Source organism: Grampus griseus (assembly GCF_964374135.1).
Source record: "Grampus griseus genome assembly, chromosome: 3".
Lineage (NCBI taxonomy): Eukaryota > Metazoa > Chordata > Mammalia > Artiodactyla > Delphinidae > Grampus > Grampus griseus.
This window is the reverse complement of record NC_139019.1, coordinates 33,819,781-33,840,508: the sequence shown is the minus strand read 5'-3', so window position 1 is coordinate 33,840,508 and position 20,728 is coordinate 33,819,781. Positions and strand designations below refer to the sequence as shown.

The following is a 20,728-nucleotide window of genomic DNA, read 5'->3' as shown; positions in this document are numbered from 1 at the left end:
TCAATAGAATACCCAATTTCCCCAAGCATTTCAGTTAGTCCAAATAGTCATGCATAGCTGTAGTGAGATGTTGATCACAATTTAAAATAGGTAACCAGATAATCCTGAGTAAAACATTTAATCATTGTCGTGAGACCTGTACGTAATGGTACAGATGCCAGCATCCCTGACTATAGGCAAGAGGCTGAGGGGCAGGAGGCGGGCTATCTGTCATTGTACATAAACCATTTCAAGTTCAGTAATATACAGGCACATACTGATTCCTAGAATCCTTATGAAATTCATCAAGTTTAAAAAGGAAGGGAATTGTCTGGGTACATGGAGTTGGTACTATTATCTAAATTCACTCAAACTGCTACCTAATACCGTAGTACCTAGGCATTTAATTTGTCCAAATAAAATAATTAGATATAGTAAATTATATGCAGTGAAACAATTATTAACAGTAATCATAAACAGTGAATATCTACATTAAAATATGTAATAATTATGTATAGTAAAATACACTGATAGTAAGTGTGCAATTTGATTTTGACAAATATATACGCCCATGAAAACAATCCCCAATCAAGGTACAGAAAATCTCCATAAACCCAAAAAGTTCCTGCTTTCCTCTTTCCAGTTAATCTCCCTCCTTGTTGTTGAACATCAGATAAAGGATTCAAACGGCATGACTCTTCTGTGTCGGGCTTATTTCACCCAACATAAAATTTCAGACATTCAGCCACGTTGTTATGTGTACCAGTAGACGTGTGTGTGTGAAATTATAGTTTTTTTGGAAAAAACAGTGACCTTGAGTCTGTTATCCTGAATCAAAAAAAATTCTGAGCCTATTGTTAATTTTCTCCTACAGAAGATGATTTCTGCAGCAAGCTCACTGTAATGGTAATGGGATTCTAGAATTATTTCCCTTATTTAAGACAATGAGCTCAACAGTGACTAAATAATTATATCCTGACTCTTGTAATCCTAAAAAATAAGGGAAAACATCAGTTTGTCATTCCATTTCCATATTTCCTAATTTTTTATCAAAAATAATGAAAACTTGCCTTCAACCTTCCCTTGAAATTTAAAGTACTCATGTTTCAAATCAGCAAATACTTTCTTAAATGATCATTTGTTGTCAATGTTGCTGTTTCTTGACTAGGTCGCTGCATTGCGAGCAAGTTGGAATGCAATGGAGAAAATGATTGTGGAGACAATTCAGATGAAAGGGATTGTGGGAGAAAAAAATCAGTATGCTCACGGCAGTATAATCCCATCCCTAGTGTACAGCTGATGGGCACTGGGTATGTATCATCTTTTTATCATTTGGGAAGTAGGACCATCTCAGAACTAATGAGTTGGAAGCAACAATGAAGCAATGAGACCCACCATTGTCTACATTCCTCATGAATGTCTTACTCCTCTCACCAGCCCTGTCCCGGACACTAGGCTACCATGCTCAAGCAGCTCACGCAGGCCATAATCCTCATTCCTAAGGAATAAAAGAATTTAGCATTTTCATATTTAGTTCGTAGCGGACAATGCTGTGAGTACTTCATAAACATAGTTTGTTTTAATTCTTATATAGCCTTCTGACAGCTCTGGAGGAGATCGGGGGAAACTGGTGGGAGGGCAGCCAAGCTGGGAGGTACCAGGGTGGATTCCCGGGACTATATCTTGAAAGGGTGAGGACCCACTCAGAAATGTGCAGTCTCCACATCTGTATGTTGGAAGACTACAAACTGATTTGAGGTTAGGTCCTAAAATTTCCTAATTAGAGTTGATTTCAATGAGAGTGCTTCAACAGCATCTTCTTATCAATGTGCAGAAATCGTTTCCTTCTTCTCCATTCCCTGGAAGAAAACCTCAGCCAAAAACGCCTACTGACAATGGAGAAAAAGGGTATCAAAAAGTACGCCTGTGAGTGTACTGAAAGTGAAAACACTAAAGAAGCAAAACCATTCTTCAAGCATGAGAGGGAAGCCCTGAGCCAATAGTGGAGACAGAGCCAGAAGGAAAGGAGTCAGGCAAACACAGAAAAAAATAGGGTGATCAAAAAACAATGATGTGAAAAAGTAGGGGAGTAAGAGGAGATGTGAACATGGCGAGGGCATCCAAAACTTCCTCTTACATGGACTATGTGATGTATGGGTAGGTCAGTACAGTTTAAAGGCAGAAGGTCAGACCTGCATTACCATCTGGTTCTACTTGCCCAACTTACAAACCAGGAAAAGGAGCCTCAGAGAGATTAACTAACCTGTCCAAGTTTAACAACTAGTAAATGGAGGAACAGGATTCAAACCCAGCCTCCAAGACCTGGGTTATTTCTACCATTTCATTCTGATTTGGGACAATATCCACCTTAGAGATGAGAACGTAATGGAAGAAACCTCGGTGGGCCACGCAACCCTCCTCCTGATCTTTAAATAATGCTCAGAAATTCTAATGTTCCTCTTTTAGGTCATGAGGACATTGGAGGTTTGGCAAGGGATTCTAAATTCATTAGACTGAGACAGTGTCTGAGAAAACTTGAGGAAATACAAGAAAAATTGAAAACAAGAGCTAAGCCTTAGTTGGAAGCATAAGAAAACCCAGTAATCTCTTGTACTCTCCTTTTCTCATGGTAAAGAATTCTTCTTTCAATTTTTGCCCAGAAAGCAAATAGTTTACTACAAACTTTTATTGCTTTGTAGTGGGGTTTTTTTTGTCTTTACTTGTATGGCCAGACTTGCATAAAATGAAACCTTGAGGCACCAAAGACAAACAACAGAAATTGCAAATACAACCTCATTTGATTCGAATAAAAACTAGAAACTATTGAAACAAACTCAAGGACAGCAGTACAATGGAACAGCCATTAGTCTGGAAATAAGGGGAGCCGTGTTCTAGACCTACTTCTGTATTAATTCACTAGATCATGACCAAGTAACTGAATATCTCTGGGCTGTAGTTCCCTCATCTGTATGTTGGATGACTACAAACTGATTTGAGGTTCTGTCCTAAGAACTCCTCATTAGAGTTGATTTCATGGAGAATGTTTCAACAGCATCTTATCAGGGTACAGAAATGGTTTCCTTTTTTCCTTTCTTTGGAAGAAGAACTCAGCCAGAAACTCCCACTGATCATCACATTTTCTAATGTTCTGATTGATTAGGGATGACATTACAAACTCACCTCTTGTTCAGTTGGTCGAGACTCTCGAGTTACAGCTGGGGAGGGCCACATGCTCTGTGTACTTTGGCAGAAGGACCGTGTGGGCCCCTGCCAACCAGAGCTGTTGTCCCAAGAGTTCTCAGAAATGAGCAAAACCTACTGGCTCAGGGACAGCCAGTCCTCTCCTCGCCTCCCCAGGGACTGACAGCTTTGAGAGCTGCTTACTGGAATCTCTCTAACCTGCTGGCCTTAGAATCTCTGCCTCCCTCCAACACATTTCTACCCAAAATAAGAAGTTTCCGGGGTAGCTATCCCTCTTTTTAAATGGCATCTCTCCAAGAAGGAATTTAATAAGACATACCAACATTGCTACTTTGTCAACATCAGTCACAAGGTCTGAAATCTAAAGCAAGAATCAGGCGATAGTAGTATGCTGTTTGCTTTTTCTCAGGCTCATCCAAAGTACAAACGCGTACACAAACACACACACACACACACGTATAATACATGAACACACATGCATATTTATGTATCTGTATATATGAAAATTTTAATTAAATTCAAAAAGTTACAAAATATAACATTAAAGCCAAATTAGATAAAGCACTTTAGAAACGTAAAATATTAAAAGCCACAATGTAGTTGAAACACCAAAATATTTAAAGTCAACTTAAATGCCACAGAGGGGAGGAGAAAGAATAGAGCTCAAAATGGCTGCATAGTTGGCTTCACTCCTAAAAGTTTCCTCAGACGCACTCTGACAGAGTCACCTCCACAGAAATCCTACCTTCAGGCTCTCTGCCAGCAGCTGCTACCTTCATAGATTCCTCATGACCTGGGAACCGTTCTTCTCAAGCCCTTTCTTGTTTGTGACAAATTTATAGTACATGGTATAAGGCAGTTAAAGGTAAACAATTCTTTTTTCCTCATTGATCCCTCTTAATTCAGAAAATGAAAGAGTCTTAAATACATGTGTTTGTCATGCAAATTTAAGTACTTTGGAAAGTTCTTTCCAGACCAGCTCCTCTTATTTCCTCTCTCAAATACCCATTGGTACAAATTCAATAAGGGTGAGAATTTGACTAAGAGATACAAGTTACAGAACCCACAGGCATCACTCTTTTTTTAAAAAACAGCTTTACTGAGGTCTGATTCACATATGGGTCCTCCTGCTGTGTACCTCATTTATTCTCACACGACTGCCACACTCACAACACTTCTGATGCCAGATGTGGGGTAGGTTTCCCCCAACCAAGCAATTCTCTGTGTCACCAGCCAGGAGCCCTACAGTTTAACTGAATTTTGACCCAATCTACTTGGAGATAGTGTCAGATCCCATAGGTTAGGGGCTCAGTCCTGGAAAACTGCCCCTGCCCCCTGCAATGTCAGATGCCAATTGCAAGTTCAGGTTCTCACCTGTGCCTCTGACACATCGAAGATTTCCAAGAACTCATCCTTGGGTTTGATTAATTTGCAAAAGCTGCTCACAGAAATCAGTAAAATAACTTACTTATATTTACCAGTTTACTATAAAAGGATATGATAAAGGATACAGATGAACATCCTACTGGGAGAGATGGGTAGGGCAAGGATGTGGGAAGGGGAAGGAGCTTCCATGCCCTTGTTAGGTACCACTCCCCCACACCTCCATATGCTCACCAAGCCAGAAGCTCTCTGAACCCCATACTTTGGGTATTTTTATGGCGGCTTCATTACATACGTGTGATAGATCATTACTCCTATTTCTAGCCTCTTTCCCCTCTTTGGAGAATGGAGGGTAGGGCAAAAAATTCCAAGCCTTGAATCATGGCATGATCTTTCTGGTGACCAGCCCCCATCCAGGAGCCCACCAAGAGTCACCTCATTGGAACAAAAGACACTGCTGTCACACAAGAAATTCCAAGGGATTTAGGAGCTCTGTGTCAAAAACTGGGGTCAAAGAACAAATACTAGAAGAAAAGATGCTGTTAGTGTTCTCATCATTCAGGAAATTGCAAGGGTTTTGAGAGCTCTGGTCCAGGAAATGGGGGGCAGAGACCAGTATATATATTTTCTATTATCTCATCTTATGTAATCCAGCATTATCAAATTTTTGACACAAAACTTTTTTTTTCACAGAATACATATTAATATCTATAAGAACTTGGAAAACAATTAGCATTCTGAAAAAGTTTTCATCTACCACAAAACAATTTCTTAAATACTTGATTTGTACTAAGCTAATTAATCTCTCTATGCTTCAATTTCCTCATTTGTAAAATAGGTATAATAATTATATCTATATCACATGGTTATCATAAATATTAAGTAAATATAATAATATTAAATACAGATCAAACAGTACTAGACTTATAGTAAATATTATGTAAGCATTTGTTAAACAAATTTTAAATATCATTATAGTTATTAATAAAAACAAACTAATATGATTACAATTCTATTAAAATATTGCTATTACTATTTCATTATTAGCTCTCTATAAGAATTCTTTTACTGTATCATACTGAAGGAAGTGAACCCAGATTGGCATTATGTAATAATTTATTTCATAATCTACTTCCAAAGTTTGTACTGGTTCTGTAACTCATGAAATAATTATAAACTCAAATTTTATGTCATGATGAAAGCCTAGAACAATTAAATAAATGGAATAGGGAGAACCTAACAGAGCCAGAGGGGCTGAGTTTGGCTTCCAGCCCTTTTTGGATACCTCACCATAAACTACAAAAAAATGGGCTTTCCTTCAAGCCATTTGTCATGAGTCAAAAACATCTAAGACAATAATTTCTTTCATATACAGTAAATTTTAAAGATTGCTCTACATCTATTGAATTCTTAAAAATTACTTTGTTTATAGGTTTCATTTTCTGGCAGGAGAAGCCAGAGGAGAAGTCCTCGATAACTCTTTCACTGGAGGAATATGTAAAACTGTCAAAAGCAGTAGAGCAAGTAATCCATACCGTTTCCCTGCCAATCTGGAAAATGTCAACTTCGAGGTACGACAGCTTATCATGGGGCACTCCAAGTGCCAATGGTGATTATAAGCTAAATTTCCAATGAAAAATGAGTCATGAAGGAAGGGACAGAATAAAAAGGTAATGAATATTTTTCATCACCTTTTATGTGTTGGTGTTTAATCCTTCTACAACCCAGTAAGGTCAGTGTTATTATCATCAATTTACAGATGGAAAATAAGGAAACTAATTTGTTCAAAGTTAAACAGCTAGTAAGTAGTGGATTAGAGATTTAAGCACAACTTTTCCAAATTCCAGAGTTCATGCTTTCTCCCGTGAACAAATAGCTGTAACATGTCCCCACTCAGATAAATGACTTGGTTTATTCAGAATTTTCTTCTACCATAGTTAGTTCTCTCGGATAACCAAAAATTTAGACATAAAAGAGGGCCTGGCTTCCAAAAAAAAATTAAGATGAATTTAAGTGTAATGGGGGTACTTCTGCCTACCTTCCACCCCATTTTATTAGTTGGTTTGGTTTTCTGTTTGTTTTCCTGAGAGGTAACAAGCAGCATACTATATATTCTCAGAATCTAGCCCAGTGCCTTACACATGATAAGTACTCCATACTTGCTGAACTAAACAATTTGTTTCTTTTAATTTATAAGAGAAACAGGAAAGACATGACTTTAATGGCTACATCCATGCATACAAATTTGACATACTAGAGAGAATTTCAGAAAATCTAATGATTTCTGAGACCACTTTACAGATAGTATGTGTTCAGCAAAATTCATTCAATCTCTTCTAAAAAATTAAAAAAAAAATTTTATATTCATATAAATACAGGCATTTGACAAACTCAATTTAAAAACCATCTAATATATGTTAATGGGTGTGGGGAAATGTCCTTGGGGGTCCAACTGCCAAATTCAAACACCTTTGGGGAGACTTACCCTGAGAAGTCCCATCCCTGCCTGGAGGTAGATGCGACAAGAGTAACACGTGACTCTGACCAGGTGAAGAGAATACTCACTATCTCCCCACAGATCCAGAAGATGCTAACCCCAGAGGGTCCACCACTACCAAGGGAGGTAGAAAAGGTTTTGCTGGTATGCTGAATAGGAACTCAAAAGAGACCTTTTTCCAAAGAAAAAATAACATCAAAGTCTGTCAATGATGGAAGATGTATTCTATTCTTAACGATGTATTGAGTAGGCTTTGTAGACAGAGCTAAAACCCAGACATTTACATATAATATCATTATGTTGGAGGATGCTTTCTAACTCCTAAACAATCAATCCATAAGCTTACTTTCAAAATACAATAATTTCCAAAGAAACATACTGCCTATATTCTCTGCAAGCATCCCTTTTATACAGTTTTACAAGTGACAAATGTTAATTAAGCTCAGCACAAGAGAGCAAACACGGGCTTAGATAACACTTTACACTTATATGATTCTATGCCCTTGAGGTTACTTACATCTATTGTATCTTAAAAATACTATATAATAATTTGCAGGACAAAACACTTAACCATCAAAGCCAACTGTCAGTCCTTGCTAAACGTTATAAACCATTAGTTGTCCCACCAAAAAATTACTAATAATTTGCTACTGTGCCTCTCTTCCCAAGTTTGAATTCAGGGACATCATGTAGGTAGCTTGAAATCAGCTATAGTAGGAATATTTATGGCACAAGAAAAGGCAAACACTGTAGTAAATCACAGATTTTTTTTTCCCCTCTCAGAGAATTGGTTGTTAAACATTTACCAGCAGAATGTTGGATCCACCCATATAATTTAGTAACCCAAGCGTGTATGGCAAGTTATATCAGGAAATACAGCCTGAAAAATCCTCATTCAGAAGAAAGTAGATTCATTTTGTTATCCGTGTAGTTCTGAAACTTGTCCAACCTTAAGAAGCTGCCTGAGCTGATCTTTAACTATACGTCATTGAATTTTAGATAATATTCAATTGCTGAGGAAGGTCATGGTGATATTTCTTCAAACAAAGATTTGGAAAAGAACAGACCCAAGGTCACAGCTATTGGTTTACTTTCCACTGATCTCTTTATTACTTTGTTCATACCGTTAACAGGCAGCTGTGCAAATCTAAGCTATTCCTTATTGAAAACAGTAGAGGAAGAGAAATTCAGCAGGCATCTGACTTCCTTTCTTCTACAGTATCGGACCTTATTGAGACAGATGAAATCATGGGCTGGCTGGCACACAAAGATTAGAGGGGGCTCCTGAAAGGAAGGCAATTGGACAGGAAGTCAGAATGGAAGACCATAGGAAGAATTCTGCCCCTCAGGGATCTTCCAAACGCTAAATGCAGAGCTAAATACCATAAGATCCCTGCACCAGTCCCCAGAGTTGTATCAGTGTCTCAGGAATCCTCCTCTCATTTCTTTGGAGCTGCTGCTCGCTACTGGGTGTACACTAAAGCACTTGCTGTCACCAGCAAACTACAGAGTGCAGTTACCACTAGACTTTTGATTCTTACCAATATACTGACCTACCTAGACAAGGTCTCTTGCTATATCCCAAAGCCTCAAGCCTTCATAGATCTGCAATGCCCCCAAAGCCTCCCTAAATCCCTTGTGAAATTCACAACTTCAGGTTCTGTCTCTAACCCTCACACCACAGAAAGTAGGTGTCACCCTGTCCCCTCCATTCCCCAAGTCTCTCTTAACTCTCTTCTGCCCCTCCCTACAAACCCAGCTCCTTTCTTCAAACACAAAAGTGAAAGTGTCAACACATATCGAGCCCCAGGAGGTCATCAGCCCACAAGATCCACAGGTAGTCAGGAGGGCTAAGAATAAGATGTAAAATGAGGATTAAACCTTTTCCCCAGAGTTTGCTTAACATCTCTTCCTGGGAAAAGCTAGGAAGATGGAGCTAATCAGAGCCCACCAGCTGCTCCTTACACCTCAGGAAAAGAGCTCATCTTCCTCCTTTCAAATGTTGTCTTGGCTTTCCATATTCCCATTCATGAAACAGCATTCCCATTCATTCACTCATTCTCTCTCTCTCTCTCTCTCTCTCTCTCCCCCCCACACACACATACACATTTACTTGGTCAAAAACTTCTGTTGACTTACCTCCTAAATATCTGTCAAATCCACCACTTTCTCTCTACCCAACCAACCATTCCCCTATACCTGGCCATTCTCCTGAATCACTTGGCTGATTGCAACAGTTTTTTAAACTGCTCTCCTTGCCTCTACTTTAGTTATCTGTAGTTAACATGATCTTTGCAAAACAAATGTGATGACAACATTCTCAACTTTTCAGTCACTCAAATAATATTTTTAAAGAACTTATCAGATGCAAAATCTTGCATTTAGACGTCAATTCAAATGCTTTAGCAGGGCATACAAGGCCAGGCCCCAGTTTCCCAGTTCAATCTAATTTTCCAGCACTGCTCATCTATAAAACTGCCTTCCCACCAAGCCAATATAGGTGGTCAGATTTTCTCTGAGCTTCTGCCCAGGATACCCAATGCCCCTACCTTACGAGCAAATGTTTTCTTTAGGCTGACACATCTTTTCTTGTGTGAGAGTTAATTTATAAAATAAAATATTTGTAGTCTGAATTATTTTAGGCAAATGGTAAAGAGATGTCAGCAACTACATTTAAATATGGTTAACAGATGAGCCTCATTTGTGGACATTTTAAATGCTAACTAGCAGGCCCTGCAATGTCTCAAAGGAACACTGAACTTTTGACTGTATTTTACTGTTGAGCAAGATTCTCTTACAGCTGGGTTATTTCTTCCCTTGACTAATTGTGCAAGCTATTTCATTGTGACATGTGGTTTGCCTCACAGTGCATTTTAATATTGAATATTTTAAAACAAGGGATTTTTCCATTGCACACCAGACAAGCATTTTTTTAATTGGAATATAGTTGATTTATAATGTTGTGTTAGTTTCAGATGTACAGACAAGCATTTTTAACATAAAGAAGTACTCTTCAATCAATTTACTTTGCAACTTTAAAAAATTTGTCCATTGTTCTCCTCTTACCAGCATAATCATAACAAAGATTTACCTTGGACTTGGCAAATACCTGCTCCACTCATAATTCAAGTCCCCCTGGCTTTTTTTTTTCTTCTTCCCAGACCCAGTCAGGTGAAAACTGATAACCACCCACCAGGCAGAACCAATGGATTATTTGATTATTTGTCCTCTGTCTTGCAGACTTGGCCAGTGGAGTGCTAATGCCCAACATATGAATGAGACTAAAGGGTTGGTGATGGAGCCAGAGCAGGGTAGGACAGGATCTGCCCTCCCCTTTTCTAGGCCTCACTTTTCTGAAAGATACCTTCCATTAGCTTGCAAATGGCATCAAATTCACAGGCAGATTAAAAATAACTCTCTATTCCTGTCACCTCACTAAATCTCAGTTATGGAGTCATTTCCTTGACAGAGGTTTCCCTGGTATTGCCTCTCTGAGTTTTATAGTTATTTGTGGCACTCCCCTTGGCAACACAACACTACCCACATTGAATTAAGTGTCTGCGATTATCTTTCTTCCTCACTAAACTTTGACTCCCTGAAGACAGGGACTAACACTATACCTCGTTCTCTAGCAAGATGGGTCTTCAACAAACCATTTACTGAATGCATAAATGAATGAATGATCATTGCATTAAGTGTTCACAAGTAACTCCAATATTTCCTAAATTATGTCTTACTTCACATGGATTTTTCTCCAGGTACAAACTGAAGAAGATGATCTGGAAACAGATTTCTATGAGGATTTAATTTCTCTTGATGATAATAAAGATCAACAAAGTTTAGCTATGGGCCAAGAGGAGAGCTCTTTTCATGTACCAATTTTTTATTCCTCAAAGAGAAAGCGAAGCAGCACCCATAATTCTGCCTTCAAACAAGCCATTCAAGCCTCCTACAAAAAGGTAAAGAAATGGTTCCTGATCTTTTTATTCTTTCCTGAAAATTAACACCAATTCCAGCAATCATTCAAGGAGAAGGGGAGAGTTTTTAATATCAAATGAATAGGATTTCTAACACAGATTTAAATAGACTTACTTTTTTGTAAGTGAATAGACCCACTTCAAAAGTTATAGAGATAATATGTATAATAATGCTTCTTTTTTGCATGCATTTGGCTGTGTTTATGGTTATGTTCTCTTTAACATTTTTCTCATTATTTTAGGTGTATTTCTTATAAATCACATGCCACAAAATGTTCCTTTTTAAGTGTGATCTGACAGTCTAGGGTCTTTGCTAGAGAAATTCAGCCAACTTATATTTAGTATATTCCCTGAAATATTTGATCATATTTCTTCCATCTTTAATTTTTTGTACTCAACTTTATTGCTGGGTTCCTATTTCTTTACTTTTGTGTTGTCTGGTCACATTTCTGTTTACTCCTTTTTGTCCTTTTGGTTATTTTGGAAGTTCTTCTAAACTTTTAAATTCTGCTGGTAGTTACCTTTCTCTAGTTAACAAGCATAATTAAACATATGTTTTTCTTTTATCCCTTGAAGTAATATCTGTAGCCTCCCAAAGGATGTTTTATTTACCTATTCCCCACATCCCATTCCAAAGATCTCCTTGAAAACATATTTGCTTGTCTTTTTCCCAACACTATAATAACAGGGCTCCAAAACCTCAGTTTTATTGAGGTAGTTCAAAATCTTTGTATTTCAAGTTATTCCTAGGATTCCTAGGGATTGTTTTGTATTCATTTATATATTATATATGTTCATTTGTAATTTATTCTGGTTCTTGTCTTCCCAATGAACAATTCCTCACATAACACTTATAAGTTCCAAGTTCAGAATCTGTATTTTATATTTGCATTATATTTTATATATGTGTGTATATGCATGTGTATATATATATATATATATATATATATATATATGTATATGTATATATCCATCCCATATACTCATTACTGTTTCCTCTTCTTTCATCTTCCCTTTCTTGAGATCCTGTTCTCAATCAATAGCCATATTTTTACTATTTTCTTCAGGTAGGATACATGCAAAGTATACACCCTAAATCCTTATGTATCTACAAATGCCTACCTTTTCACTGAGCAATAAAGATAAATAACATCATGGCTGGATGAAGGAATCTTGGAACATTGTCTTCTTTTCTTGATAGTTGGTGGATGTTATTCCACTATCTTCTAATTTCTATTGTTACATAGGAAAAATTACATGTAAGTTGATCTTTCTTTTGTTTTCTCTCTGGAAATTTACAATATTTTTGTACTCTAAGTATTGGACTTTTTCCACTAATCTTGCCAGAAACTAATGGAACTCTTTCAATATATAAAAATGCATCTTCATCCATTAATTTTTCCTCATCTGTTCCTATTTCTTTTATTATTTGCTTATAAAATCTCCTAGATATGTATTCCAACTCTTAAGTGATTTAGGGGATAGACATTTTCTATTAGACATTTTGAGACATTTACAAGTGTCTTTTAAAATGGTATCTGTTCCTCATTACAACCACCACTCTAAGTAGGATTTGTTCTTTTGAAAGAGACGAATGGGGAGACCGAGCCCTGAATCATAGAACCTGAGGGGAGAGGTGAAAAGAATAGACAGAGGTACCAACACCAGAACCAATGGCACCAACACTGGAGGGAACCATTTTATGGCTCCTCCTGTTTTTACCGTAGTGCCCCTCATATTTTTTATTTATTAATCCATACATTTATGTAAATATAAGAACTTACAGCACTACACAGATAATCTTTCCAAGCATTTCATTTATCTTCAAAAGAACCCTAAAAGGTAATAGTGAATTTTTTTTGCTTTATTTTTATAATTGAAGTATAGTTGATTTACAATATTGTGTTAGTTTCCGGTACACAGCAAAGTGATTCAGTTTTATATATATATATATATATATATATATATATATATATATATATATATATATATATATATATATATACATACACACACATAGATATACACATGTATATATTCTTTTTTGGATTCTTTTCCATTATAGGTTACTACAACATATTGAATATAGTTCCTTGTGCTGTATGGTAGGACCTTGTTGATTGTCTATTTTATATATAGTAGTGTGTATCTCTTAATCACAAACTCCTAATTTATCCCTCCCCCTACCTTTCCCCTTTGGCAACCATAAGTTTGTTTTCGAAGTCTGTGAATCTGTTTCTGTTTTGTAAATAAGTTCATTTGTACTGTTGTTTTTTTTAGATTCCACATATAAGCAACATCATATGATATTTGGCTTTTTCTGACTTACTTCTGTCTGACATACTTCACTTGGTATGATAATTTCTAGGTCCATCCATGTTTCTGGATAATAATTTTTTGATGTATTGTAGAGTCCAGTTGTGTCACTGGTGAAGTCAACTTGATACCAGTGTTCTTTGAATGGGAGACTGATCACTGTTTTGCTGAAATCCAAATGTACCACATCCATAGCAGAGGTTCAACCTCCAGGTGGAGGAATGCAGGACTTAGTTCCTGGCCTCTTCTCTCTAGCTGTCTCAGGCCTTGGAGTTCCTGGCCTCTTCTCTCTAGCTGTCTCAGGCCCTTGGAGATACCAACCAGACTCACAGCTTCAAATACTACCTATATGTTGATGAAGCCAATATTTATGTTTCCAGCACTGTCAGTTGAACTCTATTCCAACTGCTTCTTCAACATTTCAACTTGGATTTTAATAAGCAACTCAAAGACAGCATGTCCAAAACTGGGCTCTTGACTTTTCTTCCTGCTGTAACTTGTCCTTTTCCCAGTCTTCTCCATCTTGGGAAAGGCAATTCTAACTGTGCAAGTGGCTATGAGTAAAGACCTTGAGGACATGATTGATTCCTTTCTTTTCTTCACATCCCTATATACAATCGATCAGCAAATCCTACTGGCTCTGCCTTAAAAATACATCCAAATTCAGACCATGTTCTATCACCTCCACAGCTACCATCCATGGCTCAAGACACTATGGCCTGGATAATACCAATAGATATCCAAGGGGTCTTCTTCCTTCCTCTTTAACTGTCTTTCAGTCTATTTTCAACAGAGCAGCCAGAGTGATACTGACTGGATACTGGCTATACATCATACCATTCCACTGCTCAAACCCTTGAAGATTAAAAGCTTAAGTCTGTCCACTGACCTACAAGACCCCTCATTATTTTTCTGCCTTCATCCCCCATTATTCTCCCCTGTCCTCATTCAAGTCAGCTCATAATGCCTCCTCACTGTTCCTCAAACACAGGCTGGCCACACTCTTACCCCAGGACCTTTGCACAAGCTGTTCCATCTACAAGCTTTCCCCCAAGATTTCTGCTTGCCTTCCTTTCATTTTTTTTTTTTTTTTTGAACTGGAGTATAGTTGGTTTATGCTGCTGTGTCCGTTTCTGCTGTACAGCAAAGTGAATCAGCCATACGTATACATATATCCCCTCTTTTTTGGATTTCCTTCCCATTTAGGTCACACAGAGCACCAAATAGAGTTTCCTATTGCTATACAGTAGGTTCCCATTAGTTATCTATTTTATGCATGGTAGTGTATATATGTCAATTCCAATCTGCCAATTCATCTCACCCCCCGTTTCCCCCTTGGTATCCATACCTTTGTTCTCTACATCTCTGTCTCTATTACTGCTTTGCAAATAAGATCACCATTACCATTTTTCTAGATTCCACAAATATGCATTAATATACCATATTTGTTTTCTCTTTCTGACTTACTTCATTCTGTAAGACAGTCTCTGGGTCCATCCACATGGCTGGATGTAATATTTTATGGCTGAGTAATATTCCATTGTATATACGTACCATATCTTCTTTATCCATTGCTCTGTTGATGGACGTTTAGGTTGCTTCCATGACCTGGCTATTGTAAATAGTGATGCAATGAACATTGGGGTGGATGTGTCTTTTTAAATTATGGTTTTCTCTGGGTATATGCCCAGTAGTGGGATTGCTGTATCATATGGTAGTTCTATGTTTAGTTGTTTAAGGAACCATACTGTTCTCCACGGTGGCTATATCAATTTACATTCCCACCAACAGTGTAAGAGGGCTCCCTTTTCTCCACACCCTCTCCAACATTTGCTGTTTGTACGTATTTTTGATGATGGCCATCCTGACTGGCATGAGGTGATACCTCATTGTAGCTTTGATTTTCATTTCTCTAATGATTAGTGATGCTGAGCAACTTATCATGTATCTCTTGGCCATCTGTATGTCTTCTTTGGAGAAATGTCTATTTAGGTCTTCTGGCCATTTTTTGATTGGATTGTTTGTTTTTTTTGATATTGAGGTACATGAGCTTTTTCTATACATTGGAGATTAATCCCTTGTCAGTTGCTTCATTTGCAAATATTGTCTCCCATTCTGAGGGGTGTCTTTTCATCTTGCTTATGGTTTCCTTTGCTGTGCAAAAGATTTTAACTTTCATTAGGTCTCATTAGTTTATGTTTGTTTTTTATTTTCATTACTCTAGGAGGTGGTTCACAAAAGATCTTGCTGTGATTTACGTCAAAAAGTGCTCTATTTTTCATCTAAGAGTTTTACAGTGTCTGGCCTTACATTTAGGTCTTTAATCCATTTTGAGTTTATTTTTGTGTATGGTGTTGCATTCTTTTACATGTAGCTGTCCAGTTTTCCCAGCACCTCTTATTGAAGAGACTGTCTTTTCTCCATTGTATAGTCTTGCCTTGTTTTTCATAGATTGGGTGACCATAGGTGGTGGGTTCCACGGATATATATTTCTGTTTTTGCGCCAGTGCCATACTGTCTTGATTACAGTAGCTTTTTAGTATAGTCTGAAATCAGGGAGTCTTATTCCTCCAGCTCCATTTTTCTTTCTCAAGCTTGCTTTGGCTATTCAGGGTTTTTTGTGTTTCCAAACAAATAGTAAAATTTTTTGTTCTACTTCTGTGAAAAATGCCATTGGTAATTTGATAGGGATTGCACTGAACCTGTAGATTGCTTTGGGTAGTATAGTCATTTTCACAGTATTGATTCTTCCAATCCAAGAACATGGTATATCTCTCTATCTGTTTGTGTCATCTTTAATTTCTTTCATCAGTGTCTTATAGTTTTCTGCATACAGGTCTTTTGCCTCCTTAGGTAGGCTTATTCCTAGATATATTATTCTTTTTGTTGCAATGGTAAATGGGAGTGTTTCCTTAATTTCTTTTTCTGATCTTTCATTGTTAGTGTATAGGAATGCAAGGGATTACTGTGTATTAATTTTGTATCCTGCAACTTTACTAAATTCATTGATTAGCTCTAGTAGTTTTCTGGTGGCATCTTTAGCATTCTCTATGTATAGTATCATGTCATCTGCAAATGGTGACAGTTTTACTTCTTCTTTTCCAATTTGGATTCCTTTTATTTCTTTTTCTTCTCTGATTGCTGTGGCTAAAACTTCCAAAACTATGTTGAATAATAGTGGTAAGAGTGGACACCCTTGTTTGTTTCTGATCTTAGTGGAAATGGTTTCAGATTTTCACCATTGAGAACGATGTTTGCTGTGGGTTTGTTGTATCTGGCCTTTATTATGTTGAGGTAGTTTCCCTCTATGCTCACTTTCTGGAGAGTTTTTATCATAAATGGGAGTTGAATTTTGTCAAAAGCTTTTTCTGCATTTATTGTGATGATCATATGGTTTTCATCCTTCAATTTGTTAATATGGTGTATCACATTGATTGATTTGCATATATTGAAGAATCCTTGCATCCCTGGGATAAACCCCACTTGATCATGTTGTATGATCCTTTTAATGTGTTGTTGTATTCTGTTTGCTAGTATTTTGTTGAGGACTTTTGCTTCTATGTTCATCAGTGATATTGGCCTGTAATTTTCTTTTTTGTGATATCTTTGTCTGGTTTTGGTATCAGGGTGACGGCAGCCTTATAGAATGAGCTGAGGCGTGTTCCTCCCTCTGTGATTTTTTGGAAGAGTTTGAGAAGGATAGGTGTTAGCTCTTCTCTAAAAGTTTCATAGAATTTGCCTGTGAAGCCAACTGGTCCTGGACTTTATTTGTTGGAAGATTTAACCACAGTTTCAATTTCATTACTTGTGATTGGTCTATTCATCTTTTCTATTTCTTCCTGGTTCAGTCTTGGAATGCTGTACTTTTCTAAGAATTTGTCCAATTTTTCCAGGTCGTCCATTTTATTGGCATATAGTTGCTTGTAGTAATCTCTCATGATCCTTTGTATTTCTGCAGTGTCAGTTGTAACTTCTCCTTTTTCATTCCTAATTTTATGGATTTGAGTCCTCTCCCTTTTTTTCTTGATGAGTCTGGCTAAAGATTCAATTTTGTTTGTCTTCTCAATGAAGCAGCTTTTAGTTTTATTGATCTTTGCTATTGTTTCTTCATTTCTATTTCATTTATTTCTGCTCTGATCTTTATGATTTCTTTCCTTATACTAACTTTAGGGGTCTTTGTTGTTGTTGTTCTTCTTCTTTCCTTAGTTGCTTTAGGTGTAAGGTTAGGTTGTTTATTTGAGATATTTCTTGTTTCTTGAGGTAGGATTGTATTGCTATAAACTTCCCTCTTAGAGCTTCTCTTGCTGCATCCCATAGGTTTTGGATCATCTAGGTATTTTTCGATTTGCCCTTTGATTTCTTCAGTGATCTTTTGGTTAATTAGTAACGTATTGTTTAGCCTCCATGTGTTTGTGTGTTTTACAGTTTTTTCTGTAATTTATTTTAATTTCATAGTGTTGTGGTTGGAAAAGATGTTTGCTATGATTGCAATTTTCTTACACTTATTGAGGCTTCATTTGTGACCAATGATATGATGTATCCCGGAGAATGTTCCATGTTCACTTGAGAAGAAAGTGTGTACTTTTGTTTTTGGATGGAATGTCCTGTAAATTTAAATTAAGTCCATCTGGGCTAATGTGTCATTTAAAGCTTGTGTTTCCTTATTAATTTTCTGTCTGGATGATCTGTCCATTGTTGCAAGTGGGGTGTTAAAGTCCCCTACTATAATAGTGTTACTGTCAATTTCCCCTTTTATGGCTGTTAACATTTGCCTTATGTATTGAGGTGCTCCTAAGTTAGGTGCATAAATATTTACAACTGTTATACCTTCTTCTTGTATTGATCCCTTGATCATTATGTAGTGTCCTTCCTTGTCTCTTGTAACATTCTTTATTTTAATGTCCATTTTATCTAATATGAGTATGGCTACTCCAGGTTTCTTTTGATTTCCATTTGCATGGAATATCTTTTTCCATCCCCTCACTTTCAGTCTATATGTGTCCCTAGGTCTGAAGTGGGTCTCTTGTAGACAGCATATATATGGGTCTTGTTTTTATATCCATTCAGCCAGTCTATGTCTTTTGGTTGGAGCACTTAATCCATTTACATTTAAGGTAATTATCAATATGTTTGTTCCTATTACCATTTTCTTAATTGTTTTGGGTTTGTTTTTGTGGGTCTTTTTCTTCTCTTGTGTTTTCCACAAGAGAAGTTCCACAAGAGAAGTTCCTTTAACATTTACTGTAAAGCTGGTTTGGTGGTGCTGAATTCTCATAGCTTTTGCTTGCCTGTAAAGCTTTTGATTTCTCTGTCAAATCTGAATGAGATCCTTGCTAGGTAGAGTAATCTTGATTGTAAGTTTTTCCTTTTCATCACTTTAAATATATCCTGCCATTCACTTCTGGCTTGCAGAGTTTCTGCTGAAAAATCTGCTGATAACCTTCTGGAGATTCTCTTGTATGTTATTTGTTGCTTTTCCCTTGCTGCTCTTAATATTTTTTCTTTGTATTTAATTTTTGTTTATTTGATTAATATGTGTCTAGGCGTTTTTCTTCTTGGGTTTATCTTGTATGGGACTTTCTTCACTTCCTGGACCTGGGTGACTATTTCCTCTCCCATGTTACAGAAGTTTTCAACTATAATGTCTTCAAATATTTTCTCAGACCCTTATCTTTCTCTTCTTCTGGAACCCCTATAATTCAAATGTTGGTGCATTTAATGTTGTCCCAGAGATCTCTGAGACTCTCCTCATTTCTTTTCATTCTTTTTTCTTTATTCTGCTCTGCAGCAGTGAATTTCACCATTCTGTCTTCCAGCTCACTTACCCATCTTCTGCCTCAGTTATTCTGCTACTGATTACTCTAATGTATTTTTCATTTCTGTTATTGTGTTCTTCATCACTGATTGTTCTTTAGTTCTTCTAGGTCCTTGTTAAACATTTCTTGTATCTTCTCAATCCATGCCTCCATTCTATTTCTGAGATCTTGGATCATATTTACTATCATTACTCTGAATTCTTTTTTAGGTAGATTGCCTATTTCCTCTTCATTTATTTGGTCTTGTGAGTTTTTACCTTGCTCCTTCATCTGCAACATATTTCAATGTCATTTTGTTTTGTCTAACGTACTGTGTTTGTGGTCTCCTTTCAGCAGGCTACAGTGTTGTAGTTCCTCTTGCTTCTGTTGTCTGCTCCCTGGTGGATGAAGTTGGTCCAAGTGCTTGTGTAGGCTTCCTGGTGGGAGGGACTGGTGCCTGTGCTTTTGGTGAGTGGAGCTTAGTCTTTTCCTTCTGATAGACTGGACCACATCAGTTGGTGTGTTTTGGTGTTTCTGTGAGCTTAGTACTTTTGGCAGCCTGTCCACTGATAGGTGCGGTTGTGTTCCTGTCTTGCTGGTTGTTTGGTGTGAGGTGTCCAGCACTGGAGTCTGCATGCAGTTTGGCAGAGCTGGGTCTTGGTGTCAAGATGGTTATCTCCAGGAGAGCACACACCGATTAATATTTCCTGGTACTAGGAATTCTCTGGTGGTCCAGCATCCTGGACTTGGCACTCCCACCCTGGATGCCTAGGCCTGATCCCTGGCAGGAAACCAAGAGCCCACAAGCTGCACAGTGTGTCCAGAGAAAAAACGAAAAAAAAGGAAAAGAAAGCAAACAGATAAACAAAACCCAATACAAATGACAAAAACAAACAACACAAAAAAAGGAAAAAAGAAAACAGACAAAACTCAAAACAAATGGTAAAAACAAACAAATAAAAAAAGACAAAGAAAACAAAAAAACAGGAGAACAAACAAAAGAGCTCAAAAATGAAAACCATCAAAGACTAATTTAACAAAAACAAAAAATAAAAACTAAACAAAAAAAGAAAGCAAACTAAATAAAAGGCAAAGAAACTATAAAACAAACACACAAAATGACCAAAAAAGAATAAAAACAGAAAAATAAACACAAAACAAAACGTAAAGTAAAAATAGAAAAAAATTTTTTAATATAAAACATAATAAAAACAACAAAAACTGAACAAAATGAAACAAACAAAAAAGAATAATAGTGATAAGAATATTTTCCTGGGGACTCTGCTGTCAGTGTCCTTGCTCCCACAGTGAGCCACAGCCCAAATCCACCGCCCCAGGAGGCCCTCCAATACCTCTATGTAGGTCTCGACCCTCTGTGGGCTCTGTAGAGGCAGCTCAGACTCCAACCTGGCCCGGCTTCCATGTGTACTTGCCCCCAAAGTCCACTGCTTTTAAAGCTAGACAGGTCTCTGTTGTGGGAACACTCATTGTCTATTCAGGTATTCCACAGATGCGGGATTTACCAAGCTGATAATGGGGGTTTAATGCATGGCTTGTACAGCTGCGTGGAGTGACTTCCT

General features: G+C 37.2%; 1 protein-coding gene across 2 annotated transcripts in view; it reads left to right on the top strand.

Moving 5' to 3' along the window:
* Positions 1-20,728, top strand: part of C6 (complement C6) — a 90,023-nt gene that overhangs the window by 13,058 nt on the left and 56,237 nt on the right. For both annotated transcript variants that reach the window (XM_082650269.1, XM_082650268.1), the window contains exons 5-7: positions 1,148-1,289; positions 5,996-6,134; positions 10,819-11,019. In XM_082650269.1, coding sequence (XP_082506395.1) covers positions 1,148-1,289; positions 5,996-6,134; positions 10,819-11,019 — 482 coding nt within the window. The remainder of the gene's footprint in view (positions 1-1,147; positions 1,290-5,995; positions 6,135-10,818; positions 11,020-20,728) is intronic.